At 43.7% G+C, this 15,299-nt stretch overlaps 1 protein-coding gene across 2 annotated transcripts in view; it reads left to right on the forward strand.

The window, feature by feature from the left end:
- Positions 1-15,299, forward strand: part of PIH1D3 (PIH1 domain containing 3) — an 88,119-nt gene that overhangs the window by 8,794 nt on the left and 64,026 nt on the right. For both annotated transcript variants that reach the window (XM_030209707.1, XM_030209708.1), the window contains exon 2: positions 14,450-14,554. In XM_030209707.1, coding sequence (XP_030065567.1) covers positions 14,450-14,554 — 105 coding nt within the window. The remainder of the gene's footprint in view (positions 1-14,449; positions 14,555-15,299) is intronic.

Genomic DNA, 15,299 nt, shown 5'->3' on the forward strand with positions numbered 1-15,299 from the left:
TCGGAGTGGACTCAGCATCATCTTGGCTGGAACTCAAACTCGGGGTGGACTCAGCATCATCTTGGCTAGCACTCAACCTCGGCAAAGGCTCGGCTAGGAATGCCACTTGAACAGGAATCGGAGGCTCGGCTCCAAGTGCGACTCGGACTGGATTCTGAGGCTTGAGCGGGAGCGCCACTTGACCTGGGATTGTTGGCTCGGTTCGAAGTGCCACCCAGACTGGAATTGGAGGCTCGGTCCGAAGCATCACTCGGACTGGACTCCGAGGCTTGAGTGGAAGCACCACTTGAACTGGGCTAGGAGGCTCGGTTCAAAGCGCCACCCGGACTGGAATCGGAGGCTCGGTCCAAAGCATCACTCGGACTAGACTCTGAGGCTCGAGTGGAAGCGCCACTTGAACTGGGATTGGAGACTCGGTTAGAAGCGTCACTCGGACAGGACTCAGAGCTTGACTGGAACTTAGCATGGACTCTGGAGCAGTTCGGCTGAGAGCGTCCCTCAGGATGGACTGATGGTACTCCTGGACCACAGGATTCGATTCGCAAGACGCTTCCTTTCGATGGCAGCTTCCCGAGTTTCCTGCAGAGCAGGGTCGGAGAGAAGTAGGTGGCGATATTCCCAGAGCGGGGTCCTAGGATCAATGACCGAAACTGGGTTTTCCACGAGCCCAAGCTGCCTGATACGCTTCCTCTCTGCTGAAGCTTCAGGCAGTTTCTTCAAGAGTGGATCAGACAAAAGTTTCCTACGATATTCCTCCAGAGTCATGAAAAGGTCAGGAACAATCATATGGCCAGAACTGAACTTCACAAGGGAAACAAGAGCAGAAGTTCTAGGCTGGAGGCCCAGCAGGTAGGGTGATCTTGCCGAGCTCATGGCCTTTGCATACTGTCACGTTTTCAAAGCTGGAACTAGGTTTGTGAGCCCTTGGGCCACTGCCGAGGAGCGGCAGTGGCAGGCAAAACCACCCCACACCGGAGACTAGGCAGAACAGGACTGGAACCCTGGACAGGAGTTGCAGCAGAGGCAAACAAGCAGGAAAGCAGAGCAGGCACACTTAAACTTCACCTGCACTTGGCCGCCTTTCACCAGGAGTTGAGCCCCTGACTGCAGGTGGCCAGCAGGACTTTACTGGGCAAGGCAGGACTGGATACCCACTAGACTGAACCAGGACTGAGGGTCAGAGGGGACAGGAACATACAGGGGCAGCAGGGCAAGGAAGGGAAAGCTAAAGGGCAGGACAGAATGCTGCAAGCAGCCACTAAAACAGGGAACAAAACACTGATAACAAGACACAGAACTGAAAGCTGCAGAGCAGCCACAAAGACACAAACAGACAAAGACTAAACACAAAACTATAACCCAGAGACAGGACTAGCAAACAAACAACAACCTAATCTAAACTACACAAAGCCTAACTAGAAACAAACAAGAATCTCAGGCAAGAACTTAAACAGAAGTGCAACAAGCAGCAACATACCAGGGCCTAAGGCGATGCAAAGGCAGAGAATTTCCAACCGACTAATAAGCCCCGCAGCAGCTGAGGCTCAGCTGCAGCAATCACCAGGCAACTACGGGTGCTGTGTAGGTTCAATCCAAGCAAGCTGTGTAGGTTCAATCCAAGCAAGCAAGTCTGGCAGCCCGGAAGATCCGGACCGGACTGGGCTGAAATCTGGAACGGGTGACAATAACCAGACAGTCCATTGCAGCCACCAGGTGGCGAGAGGAAGGAGAGCACGAAACATGGGCACAACCGTGACAGAAGAGATAAGAAAAACAAGCGACATGAGAGGGAAAGAGAAAAGGGAGGTGGACAGGAAGAAAAGTGAAAAAAGATGAGGCAGGCTTTGAGTAGGGAGGCATACGTGGAGAAAAGGACAAAAATGCTGAAAACATGAGGAAGACAAGAAAATAGAAGTGTGAAAATAGAAAAAAATGAGATGTCCAAATCAACATTTTAAAACTTATTTTTCAGATGTTTTTCTATACTGTTCTTCTGCAATGAGTCCAAATCAAAAGAAGTCATGTTGAGGGTGTGTTAAAGGTGGGATGTGGGTGTTCCTAAGGCTTGGACATTTTTCAGCTGTAATGGAACAAAACAAAAACGTTCAGGACTAAAACTAAAGATGTTTTGAACTAGACCTGTTTTTATAATGAATAAGGCACAAAAATGTGCCCTAAATGACCAGATGACCACTGGAGAGAATCAGGGGTGACCCCCCATACCCCCCCAGTGGTCACTGACCCCCCCCCCCTCTCCCACCCCCAAAAATGTGAATAAAAGTTTGACTTGCCAACCTTTAAGACAGCCTCGGACATTAAAGTCAGGTTTATTAGAGCAGCATGCGGGTCCCTGGAGTAGTGTAGTGGTCAGTGCAGTACACTATGGAGTGGGGGACTCCAGTCCCTATCGCCCTCTGCCTGCCACACTTGTGGAAACTGTGACCCCCCCCCCCCCCCCCCAGAAGTCACCAAAACCGCACCCATAAGGGCTATTGTAGTGGTGTACAGTGGGGAGTAGTGGGTTTTGGGTTTGGGGGGAGCTCAGGGGACAAGATAGGGGAGCAACGGTGAGATGTGTGTCTGGGAGCATTTTTATGAAATGCACAGAAGTTCCCTCTAGAGTGCGCCATTGCTCTTCTGGGATGTCTGGGGGACCGTCTACTAAACATGCTGGCTCCTCCTACATCCCAGTGGCATGAATCTATGTTTTGCATTTCTTTGTCTTTTTTTGGAAAATGGACCAAACAAGATGTCCAAAGCACAAAACCTTGTTCAAATCAATATTTTCAGGGGAAAAAAGACATTTTTCAAAAATGACCTTCTTTCTTATTCGAATTTTGGATATTGTGTGCAAAAGTCCAAAATCGGACTTGGACATCATATCAAAAATGCCCCTCATGGTAACCTATGGAACTTTATAAGTCTAAATGCTTTAAAATTAAGCCCCTCTGTATCCTAGATGGTTTCTAAGCTTCTGTAGTTTGTCAACGCTTGATGAATAAGGTCTGATGTTTTGTAGTTCTGAGTTGCTTTCATTAGCAATCATCCTACATAGCAAAAAAAAATGCCCTGATGGTTTAGGCCAGAGGTTCAGTTAGCCCATCATCCTATCTTTAAATCAAATATGATTAACATCCAGGACCAGATTTACATCTATAATGCCTTACGTGGTGAAGGGTCCTTTCAGAACTTCCAGTAGGGGAACCTTCGGCCCATTCCTCAGTTGTCTGCCTTCTTTCCCAGTCCAACCCCAACCCCATCCCTCTTTTTCTTGTCCCTATCCAAGGTCCTCTGCATTTTGTCTTCCTTAACAACCCCTTCTTGTGTCCTTTCCCTTCTTGCCCTATTTCTTTGGCCCCTTCCCAGTTCCTCTCTCTCTCGCCTTCCTTTATCTCATTTAGCTGGACCTGGGCCCCGTAGAGATTTTCAAGTCTCAGTTTCTTTCGCTACCATAGGAAGAAAAATCAGCACAGGGCCTTTAAGCCATCCTGAGCTGAGAGACTGCAGTGTTCTTTCACTCTTGTCCAACATGGGCCTCTTGTTCCTAAGCAAACATTTGTAAAGGGCTAGACTAATGCAGTTTCTGTGATCATGTACCAGCGTTCAGATCCCGCACTGAAGTTTCTTCCTTTTGTACCTATGGAGGATGTTGTCCCTAAGTGGAATGGGTACATGGGTGATGTCTTCTGGGTCCAGTAATGCTTCAAGGGGTGTGTACATACTGGTTGATGTAGCTGTAGAGGAATGGGACCAGTCCAGGAAAGGCTGAGAAAATTCTAGACATAATCAGTGGTGTGATGTCCGTCAGCACATGCCTAATCTATTTTACAGGAAACCAGCTCCAGTAAGTATGGCTTAAATGAAGGCATAAGAAATCAAGCTTGTGTAGAGTTGTCCATCTGTTGTCATACTCTTCCATTTTCTGGCTCCACTGAACTTAGGTTGATATTCCTGCTAGTCATTTTAAATAGCTTGTAATCAGTCCAGTGTTCATGAGTTTATCTAATTTTCTATTGAACCCAGTTATTCTATTAACCTGCATGATGTGATGTGGAAGTAAATTCCTCAAGTTAACTGTATGAAACTTTCATATGTTTGTTTAAAGCATTCCTCCTGATAATTTCAATTTAGTTTCTTTTTACCTTTCATGATCTCTGTTGTATTGCCTCTCATTACTGTCTTTTCCAAGTACAGAAGTCCTATTTTTCTGCGTTTCTTCTGCATGTCTTATGACTCTACTTAAAATATTCTTCTGAGATGAATAAAATCAATCTATTTATTCAGCTTCAGTCCTGCAAAGTTGACCTACTTAAACTGCACCTATTTGGGGATAAAGCGGAATCTAAATATGGAGGAGTGAAACTGGTGAGAATAATATTTTCTTTCTGACACTGCTTCAGGTTTAAATCTAATCTAATCAGTGTAATTACTTTCTCTGAAAGGAAAACAAATCTTGGAACCTGAATTTAAGTTGGTAACATTGTCTGGCCTTCAACATCTCACTGTTCAGGCAGCTCCTGACAAAAAATGGGAAAATATAGCAAACACATTAAATTCAATTCAATTCAATTTAGCTCTTATATATCACTAATATCCCCTCTTTAGGGTTCAGTGCGGTTTACAATATTATTGGAATAGCAGTTACAGTTTTATAGTTAAGACGTTAGGTGAATACTGCTGTGACTGCTTTGCTACATCCCATTGGTCTGGACTGGTCTGGTATTGATAACAAGGAAAGAAAAATTATTTTCTTACCTGATAACTTTCTTTCCTTTAATCATACCAGACCAGTCCAGATGCCCTTCCTTTCTGGTTTATTTTACATTGTTTCTTTGTTGTTTCCTCTAGGACTTGCCTCCAGCCCTGCTGTGACTGGGTCCTGTTGAGCTCCTGGAGACAGGATATCCTTTATAAGGGCAACCTTTTCTTTTGCCCTCGATGCCACTTTACTATGGCTCTTCATTGTATTTCACTACTGGGCCATTTCTCCTACTACAACGGTGCTTCGGCATGATAGATGGGAACACTGAGTGGTACCTACATTCGTTTCTCATGGGGTGGTATGGCTACCTTTGGGTCATCCGGGAGTCTTGATAAGACTGCTTCCTGAGTATTCTTGGTTTCTTGGTGGATTCTATTTCTTATGTTCTTTTTCTATCAGTTGAGAGCACCATTGCTCTGAGCATTCCAGGCTGTATGATATCCTTTAGGGGCAAAGTACTTGGAACTATTTTCTGTCTCCTTCCGCTGGTAGATGGACATAATCCATTGGTCTGGACTGGTCTGGTATGATTAAAGGAAAGAATATTATCAGATAAGAACATAATTTTTTCTTAGTATCCATTGTAGAAGACATTTAGGAGATTCAGCAAGTATCAGCTGGACAAATAGTGAGAATGCTGAGACCCATGACATCCACAGTATACATAACTCCCTTGGCATCAGGACCAGCAAACAGGGAGGCATAGTCTGCATTCAGGCTGTCCTCCCCCTGCTTGACATAAAAAACAGGAAGGAAACCAGTGTACAAAATCCACTGTGGAACAGAAGAAAAGAGCAGTCTTTGTTGCAAAGCACCCAACACTTACAAACGAGTGCCCAGCATGACGCAACCTGTACTTCTGGTGAAACATGGCTGTGTCAGGCACTCATTTGTAAGTCCTGGGAGCTTTGCAACAACCTATTAAAGACTGTTTTTCTCCATTAATGTCTTCTCTGTTATTTATTCATTCATTCATTCATTCTTATATCCCACTATTATCCAAAAACAAGTTTTAGTTCAATGTGGCTTACAAGTAACAATTAAAATAAATTTAATTCTTCTTCTGTTCCCCTTGCTTGGCATGCCTTCATTTGAGGCAGGCCCAGTGGACCTTATCGACTCGATGATCTCAGTCCACGAGGAACTTTCAGGATGTAATACATCCTGCTGGGGAGATAATTCCAGTCTGACCAAAGAAGCACCCTTCCAAATTCCTCAAATTTAAGAAATTCTTACTACAGATGTGTCCAAAGTGGATTGGAGGAGCTCATATAGATGAGGGCGTATGATCTGCTCAGGAAAAATATCATCAGATAAACTTCCTAGAGCTAAAGACAGTATGGAACATTCTAAAGTCTTTCAGAGATCAGTTGTCCAACAAGGTTGTCCTAGTTCAATCAGATAATCACAAAGCCATGGTCAGTACTATATGAACAAGCAAGGAGGGAAAGATTTGTACTTGTGTTGGGAAACTGTCAGAAAGTGGAAATGGAATGTTCTCAGGTTGCATATCTGGAAGGCATGGACAATATTCTGCCAGAAAAACTGAGTCAAGTCCTACACGAGTGGTCTGTGGACAGTGAAGTCACAAGCAAGATCTTTCAAGAGTGGGGCACTCCCTTGATAGATCTATTTGCCACTATATTCAACAAGAAAGTTTCTCCATTCTGCTGTAGGATGGAGGCATACAGCAAACTAGTCATGGATGCCTTGCTTCTTCATTGGGGAGAGGGTGTTCTATAAGTCTATCCTCCAACTCCCCCACAGCAAAGGCTTATGTGAAATTCAGACAAGATTGAGGGAACATAATTCTCATAGCTCTCTACTGGCCATGGTAGGTCTGGTTCCCTCTTCTGTTGGATCTTTCCATCAGAAGTCCACTTAGACTGTAATGTTTTCCAGCGCTAATCATACAAGAGAGAGGAACATTGTTACATCCCCAAATCAGTGTTACCGTAGGTCTCTATCCCTCACAGTGTGAGTGTTGAAAGGTTGATATTAGCTTCTCTGGGTTTATCTGAAAGTGTGTCTCAGGTTTTGTTAGCTTCCAGAAGAGCTTTGAGAGAGGTCCTGTGGTTTTAAATGAGAAAAGGTTTGCCGTCTGGTGTGAGGGCACAGCCCTAGATCCTTTCTTTTTCATTCTAACAGGATGGGAACTGCCATCAACAAACACACTCTCCCTGATATTCAAAGCGATGTAAACAGGCAGGAGAGGCTACTGCCCACCTAAATCCCCCGAAGCCACCTAAGTCCCAATTTTTTTTTTGTTGAAAGCAGCTTGTAGCTAGGGAGTCCCATGTGAGGATTCATTTATCCTGCTTGTCATTTGAGAAAACACAGTTACTTACCTGTAACAAGTGTTCTCCAAGGACAAGATAAGAACCCTCACATTGTGCTCTTCTTCCCAAGGAGTTCTATTCTAAAAGCTTGTAATGGACTGAGGCGGTCCTGCATGACAGTGACATCAGGGGAAAAGTCTCACTGTACAGGCAAGCCTTCTCAAAAATTCTGGAGAGGGCTGGACGGAACTTCCTTCACAGACTCCATCAGATCACATCACACATATTTGAGTATTCTTATCCTGCTGCAGGTAAGTAACTGTGTTTTCCCCAGTTAAAGGATACTTAGAGAAAGCACTTAGACTTACAAAGTTTCATAGTAACCTATGGAACTTTATAAGTCTAAGTGCTTTGAAAATGAGCCCCGTGGTGTCAGGTGATGAAACCTGAATTATGCAGAAGACCACATGGGAAACACATATTGGAGTTTGAAGCCTCTGTGAGTTGAGTTTTATGGGGGGACACTATTCCCCTTGAGGAATCTATTTCTTCAGCTTTATTCTTCCACATGAGATTTAGAGGGAGATAAACTCACAACTGTCACAAAGGGCAGAGGCTGGCTCTGGGACAAAGGCACAAAAGCTTCCTTACTACTCTTATAGATAAGATACTCTCTTTTGAGGTGTTGAGCATGCATGGCCACTGTTTGGAATCTGGGTTTAGTCCTGAGGGCTCAGTCCTCCTTCAAGCCTTGCAGGGTTACATCTGTTAGGTTTTCAAGCAGCGGATGGTTTCCATGGGTAATTTTAAAGGAAAGGGTGTCTCTATGCCAGATACTCATCTCCTTCTGAGGCTGGTGTTATGTTCTGTGGGAATCAGGCTTTTCCTCTTGTGATAGCAAAAATAAAAACAATTTTAAAAAGTCAGTTGTCAGTCGCCTTTAAAATGTGTGTAAGTGCCCAGACTTGAGTCATTGGGATTCCATTCTTCTATGTGGATGATGTCATTATCTGCATCCCTTTTCGAGGTGGCATCTAGGGAATTCTATATAGGATTAAAACTGGCCCTGATTTAATGGAATCCTGGGCCTCTGAATTCAAGCTAAAATTAAATCAGGAGATTACATTTTTTATAACAAATCTGTTTCACTACGATCTCTGCAGCAATTTTAGCACTGACTGTCCATCTCATTTTCGAACAAGAAGGCCGGCCATCTTCCGACACAAATCGGGAGATGGCCACCCATGTCCTAAACCCGGCCAAATCGGTATAATGGAAAGCCGAATTTGGCCATCTTCAACTGCTGTCCTGTAGCGGGCCCGGCTAAACTCCAAAGGAGGCGTGTCGGCTTGGTAGCGAAGGCGGAACGGGGGCGTACATTGAGATGGCCGGCTTCACTCGATAATCAAAAAAAGAAAGCCGGCCCTGACGAGAATTTGGTCCGGTTTTTTTTTATCCTTTTTTTTTGGTCCAAGTCCACAAATAGTGCCCCTACTGACCAGATGACCACCAGAGGGAATTGGGGATCACCTCCCCTGACTCCCCCAGTAGTCAATAACCCCCTCCCACCAAAAAAACCCCAACTTAAAAAACTTTTTTTGCCAGCCTGAATGCCAGCCTGAATTGTCATACCCAGCTCCCTGACAGCAATATGCAGGTCCCTGGAGCAGTTGTTAGTGGGTGCAGTGCATTTCAGGCAGGTGGACCAAGGCCCCATCCCCCCTACCTGTTCCACTTGGGGTCGTTAATGTTGAGCCCTCAAAACCCCCCTAACTCCCACTGTACCCACATGTAGGTGCCCCCCTTCAGCCCTTAGGGCTATGGTAATGGTGTAGAGTTGTGGGCAGTGGGCCTTGAGGTGCATCTGGGGGGCTCAGCACTCAAGGGAAGGGTGCTATGCACCTGGGAGCAAATTTTAATTTATTTTTTACTTTTTTACAGTGCCCCCTAGGGTGCCCGGTTGGTGTCTTGGCATGTGAGGGGGGCCAGTGCACTACAAATGCTGGCTCCTCCCACGGCCAAATGCCTTGCATTTAGTCGGATTTGAGATGGCCGTCTCCGGTTTCCATTATGGCTGAAAATCGGAGCCGGCCATCTCATCTAAACCCGGCGATCCTGTCTCAACCCTGGCTAGCGATTTGGCCGGCTCCAAGCGTATTTTGAAAATATGCTTGGTACCGCCCCCTCGTGTAGCCGCCCACGAAGATGGCCGGCCATCTATTTGGCCAGCGACGTTCGATTATGCCCCTCCACGTTTCTTATCCTTTGGAGTCCACTCTAAAACTTTTAGGGGTTGTTGATTGGCACTTAACCTTTGAATCTCAGCTGTCCTCAGTGGTTACTAAATCTTTTAAATTAATTTGGAAGCTGAAGCGTATTAGGCTCTTTTTTTTTTTAATTGATATTTTCCGATTACTTGTCCAATCTCTTTTTTTGACCCAGTTTGATTATTGCAATTCTGTCTATGCAAGGTGTAAAGAATGTATCTTAAGGAAACTGCGAACTGCCCAGAATACTGCGGCTAGATTTGTCATGCATGTACCACGCTTTGAGAAGGCTGCTCCTTTGCTGATACATTTGCATTGGCTTCCCATTAAGGCTAGGATTGTACTCCAATTCTGTGCTCTCATATTTCAGATTTTGTGTGGCATTGTCTTGACTATATGTTGCCCCAACTTGACATTTCTTCCTTTAGATTGTAAGCTCCTTTGAGCAGGGAATGTCCTTCTTTGTTAAATTGTACAGCACTGCGTAACCCTAGTAGCACTTTAGAAATGTTAAGTAGTAGTACTTTGCCTTCTCGCAATTCAATCTTTGGTGTAAAAGACTTCCTGCATCTTTATTTTCCTACCTGTAAGAAAGTAGTTTATAAATGTATATATTCAGCTACTTTTTCATACCAAGGTACTAAATGGTGGAATTCCTTGCCGAAAAATATAAGATCCCAACATGATTACTTGTTTTTTATGTAAATTTTTGAAATCTTTCCTTTTCAAAAAATTTCTGTCAATTGATCCTATTCCATTCTTCCCATTATGCTTTATTATTGAATTCTTTATATATTTACAATTCTTTCCTTATTTATAAGTGTGGGTTTATGTATTTTGATTCATATTTTGTAATGACTTCTTTTTAGCTTGTTAGCTATATTGAACTCAAAATTGTGTGGCAAAATGTGGTGTATAAATGTTATAAATAAATAAATGTTGGACTAGGTCTTTGGTGTCACGCTAGGGTAGAAGTGTGCCCTTGTGTCGCCACCAAGTGGAAGCCCTGGGTTCTTCACCTGGACCAACCACCATTCTCCTAGGGTTGAGTCCTCAAGTGCAGGTGGCCAGTAGGACAAGGAGGATTTGATGTCAGAGACGCTGAGGAGGGTTAGGGCTGGGTTTGGCTGAGCGAAATGTGGAGTGACTCTAGATCAGGAATGGAAATCCAGGCAGAGCCCGAATCCAAGCAGGGGTCAGGTCAGGCAGCTATCCAGGCAGAGCCAGAATCCAGGCAGAGGTCAGGTCAGACAGCAATCCAGACAGAGTCAGAGTCCAGGCAGAAGTCAGGTCAAGCAGCATTCCAGGCAGAGTCAGGATCCAGGCAGAGATCTGGTCAGGTAGCAATCCAGGCAGAGTCAAGTAAAGTGGCAATCCAAGAAGTACACAGTCAAAACAACTGCAAACAGAACCTGTTGCCAAGGCCTTGTTTGCAGAGTTAGTGCGCCAGTGCAGCTTAAAATGGAGAAGGAGGATGTCCGGAGCTGCGGGCTGGAAGTGCAGGCCTCGCCGTGCAGATGCCAATTTATGTCCAGAACAGTACGTACTGCGAGTAGGAAACTGTCAGTACCAGGAAGAGAGCGCGCCGTGAGGCATGAGCTGCCAGCAACAGGACATGTCGCCACTGTGGGGCGGCGTGACATCTGGTTATTGATATGTCCCAATAAGTCATAGTAGGCCGATATTCAAAGGATTTATGCACCTTTGAGAGTTATGCTCATAAATTGGCCTCTTTGAAAATTTACTAGGGCTGAGTGCATAAATCTTTACTGAAAAGTTCACTAAACTTAAATTTAGGAGCACAAAAAGTGGATGACAACAGGGGTGGATATATAGGGTGGGGAAAATAAGTTAGGAGCTTAGCACATATTTTCAGCACCAGGCTCATAAATCTAAGCAAACAAGTGGCAGGCATACATTTATGAGTAAAACTTGTAAACTCCAAAATTAGGAGAATTTTCAGCTAAAAGGTTATGCCCCTAAGTTTGGCTGAAATTAAAGCACAAATTTAGGAGCTCAGCATTTTCTGAATATTGGGCCCAGTGTTCTGTAATGAATTGATTACAGGAGGAGTGAAGGATATAATCACCTCAGATCACACCAGCAAGAGTTAGCAATTCCCAGAGGGCTGGCTAGCCCATTCACAGCACGAGTCTTCATAAGCAGAGTTAGACATTGTCTTTCTGATAATAATAGTAGGACAGTGCCCTTGCCTCCCCTGCACTTCTTTGGTGTCTCAGCATGGGTATGCAGGTCTGTAGGTTTGACACCTTAGATGTAGGAGTTTTGAGGGCTATCATGGCTTCCTCCCGTCCAATCAGAGTACAGATTGGGTATGTCTCAATCATCTAGACTGGTCTGGCATGGACAATATGGAAGTAGATATGTGGACTTGCCTGTTACTTTCCTTTCACTGAGTTGTCCCAGATCAGACCAGAACCCACCCATCGAAACCATCGCAATCAAGGGTTCTCAATTGACAAATTCAGGGGGTCTTTTACTAAAGATTAGCTTCAGTTATCTGCAGCAGGGCCCATAGGAATAAAATGGGACTTGCAGCAGATAACTTGAGCTAATCTTTAGTAAAAGATCCCTTCAGCAAACTAACAGTGAATATGTTGTAGCTCACTCTGAATGTAGTTGTTCCCTTCAGGTATGTAGTTTTCATTCCTGAGTTTAGTGACCATGAAATGATGAGTTTTGACTCTACCAAGTTTTGTTTTGAGGGTGAATTGGAAACCCAAAACATAAGAATTGCCTTCATTAGTCTTAGCTTTGGTATAGTATACTGAGGAGCTGAAGACAGCACCAGCCCCCTATAAGCAGAGTAGCATCAGCTTTGAGCTGGTTTTCTCTGGTTTCATTTGCTGGCAGGGAGACATGACCCACTCATCTAGACTGGTCTGGCAGGACTCGAAGAAAGGAAAATAATAGGCAAGTCCAAATTTCCTCTTGCTATAGAAAGTTTAAAATTCCTTTACATGACAGTTTGAAATATTCTGGTTTATGGTATGAATCTGTGAGCCTAATTAACTGTAAAAACATAGATAAGCTCATTTAAGAACCCCAGATGTTGCTTATTAAGATAATATTAAAAGTTGAGTGACTCAGATTATTATGGAATAGAAATCTTAGTTTTATTAATCTTTGCAGGCCATCCTATTGCTAAAATGTATTATCTCAAGAAACCAGAGTAACTTGAAAATGCATCCCATTATATACAGATTAAACATTACAAACTTTACAGATGCTGTATATTTAGGTGGCAATTCTACAAATGGGTGACTCCATTTAGATACTCCGAAGACACATAGAGGGGCATTTTCGATAGAACATCTAAATCAGACGGCGTGATATTTGGTTATTGAAATGTCCCAATAAGTCATAGTAGGCCGATATTCAAAGGATTTATGCACCTTTGAGAGTTATGCTCATAAATTGGCCTCTTTGAAAATTTACTAGGGCTGAGTGCATGCTATTCTAATGGACCTGAGTATAACATCTGAGGCTGGCAAGTAATATTTTTAATTTTGGAGGGCGGGGGGGGAGTGTGAGGGGGATAGTGACCAATGGGGGAGTAAGGGGAAGTGATCCCCGATTCCTTCCAGTGGTCATTTGGGGCACCTCTTGCATGGAGTAAAGGAGTAGCCTAGTGGTCAGTGCAGCAGACTTTGATCCTGGGGAAGTGGGTTCAATTCCCACTACAGCTGTTCATTATAAAAACAGGTCTAGCTCAAAACATCAAAGTTTTAGTCTTGGAAGTTTTTGTTTTGTTCCATTATGGCTGAAAGACATCTAAGTCTTAGGAATGCCCAAGTCCCACCTTGAACACACCCCCTTGAGATTTAGACGTCCTTCTGATGGACTTCAGAGAAAAACATCTAAAAAGAGGTTTCGAAAATACTGATTTGGACATTTTTGTGAGAAAAACGTCCAATGCAGACATGTCACTTTTTGGATGTTTTTCTCTTTTGAAAATGAGCCTAACTGTTACATACAGTTACAGCACAGACATGGCGTAACTGCAGACACATAAATGCTGCAAATACACACATAACTTACAATATTCTGTAAGCTGCATTCACAACTGAGAACCCTGCCCATACTCCACCCGCCCCTTGCATTTACACACTGTCCCCCAAATTCTATAAATAACACTTTAAATTGTGCATGCAAATTTGGGTGTGCACCCAATTTGCATGCGTAGTTTAATTAATGAGCCATTTAGCAGCGATAATTGGGCCGTGACAATCAATTATCAGTGCTAAATGGCATTAATTGAAATCTATGCATTCAAATTTATATACCCAGATCTGCACAAATTTTACACATGGCTCCAAAAACAGAGTATGGCCATGGGAGGGTCAGGGGCAGATCAGGGGCATTTTCACAGTTTATGCACGTTGTTATAAAATAAGGGGGATATGCACCTAATTTAGGCATGAAGATTTACACCAGGGTTCAGTTGGTGTAAATGCTCGTGCCTAAACGTAGTCGTGGATCCCGGCGCTAAGCAGTGTTCTATAAACAGTGCCTAACTTTTAGCACTGTTTATAGAATAGTGGAAAGCACTATATATTTTTTTCAGTGCTGATCTTTTGGTGTCATTTAGGTGCCCTCCTGGCACTTTCACGGGTAAGTATCAGTTACGCATTTAAGTGGTAGTATTCTAGACCTTTACACATGAAAGGGGCATGTAAATCTGAGCACGTAGATTATAGAATTGCCCTTTTTAAAGGGTAATTCTATAAAGGAGCATCTTATTGGAGCCTATTCTATGAGAAGGAAAGTAGGTGTCTAATTTCCTGTATAGATTAGTGTTTGTGTTTAGGCACAAGCTCTTACACCATCCATACAGCTGATATAAATGCTTGCACCTAGATTCCAAAGATACACATGTAACTCATTCTATAAGTTACCCACATAATTGTGTGCTGCTTCAAGACTCCACCCATTTGTATTCCTGTCTTCAAATGCCATCACATGTAAGCAGCATTAGCCAGAACATTGGCCTTTGCATGCAGATGTGTATATATCTGCACATATATGCCAGTACTCTTGTCATTTTCACACATATTTGGCACCCACTTTATAGAACTAACCCCCTTACTGTTCACATACTGTTTTTTGTGTGCATATAGGTAAGTGTTGGAATGAACTTCGATGACTTTTCTTCGGCCTCTTCTCTGCAGGCTCTTGCCAACTTGCTCTGTCCAAATGCAGAGGATGAGGATTCTGATAATGAGGTCAGTATTTGTTTTGTATTGTAACAGAGCTATTAAATCCAGGTTGGGCTGCCCTTACTTGTGAGCTAATTTTCTGTGTCATGGTAGCCTTTGCTTTTTCATGAGTTCTCTCATCCCCAAAGACGTCAAGAAACCCAGATGAAGAAAGGCAGAGATTAGAGTTGAAGATGCTAAACAGGAGAGCAAATACTGAGGGACCAGAGAGGAAGTTTGAACAACCTAATGATTGTGGAGTCAACTTTTAAAAAACTGCTCACCACCTAAATTTAAGAAAATGTTCAAATTAATTTAACAATGCTGTAACCAGCCTTGCAGAGTCTTAATAGTCCCTTTTGCTCAGACCTCAACAAATTTTGTTTAAATCTAGGAACCAACACAAAAACTTACTAGTGAATATTCAGCACCATGGGCAAAATTAGCCCCAGATATTCAATGTTGGGCTATGTGTGAGCACCAGCATTGAATATCCAGGGCTAATTTGTTAAGTGCTAGCCTCTGGGTTCTATGTGGCCGGGACCCACAAAAGGATATCTGGCCAGGCCCCTGACACCCCTTCCCCAGAACATCTAGACACCCCCATTGTGATCTTCCCCCCCCCCCCCCCCCCCCCCCCCCAGAAAAACATGACCCCCCCCCCCCCCCCCCATTCCATCCAGGTCTCCCCTAGAATCGGAGTGGTAAGTTTTGTTTTCTTAACCAATGTCCTTCTTACTTATTAAGGACCGTTCCAAGCCAATTAGTTGAT

This window comes from Microcaecilia unicolor, chromosome 7 (assembly GCF_901765095.1).
Source record: "Microcaecilia unicolor chromosome 7, aMicUni1.1, whole genome shotgun sequence".
In the NCBI taxonomy this organism is placed as follows: Eukaryota; Metazoa; Chordata; class Amphibia; order Gymnophiona; family Siphonopidae; genus Microcaecilia; species Microcaecilia unicolor.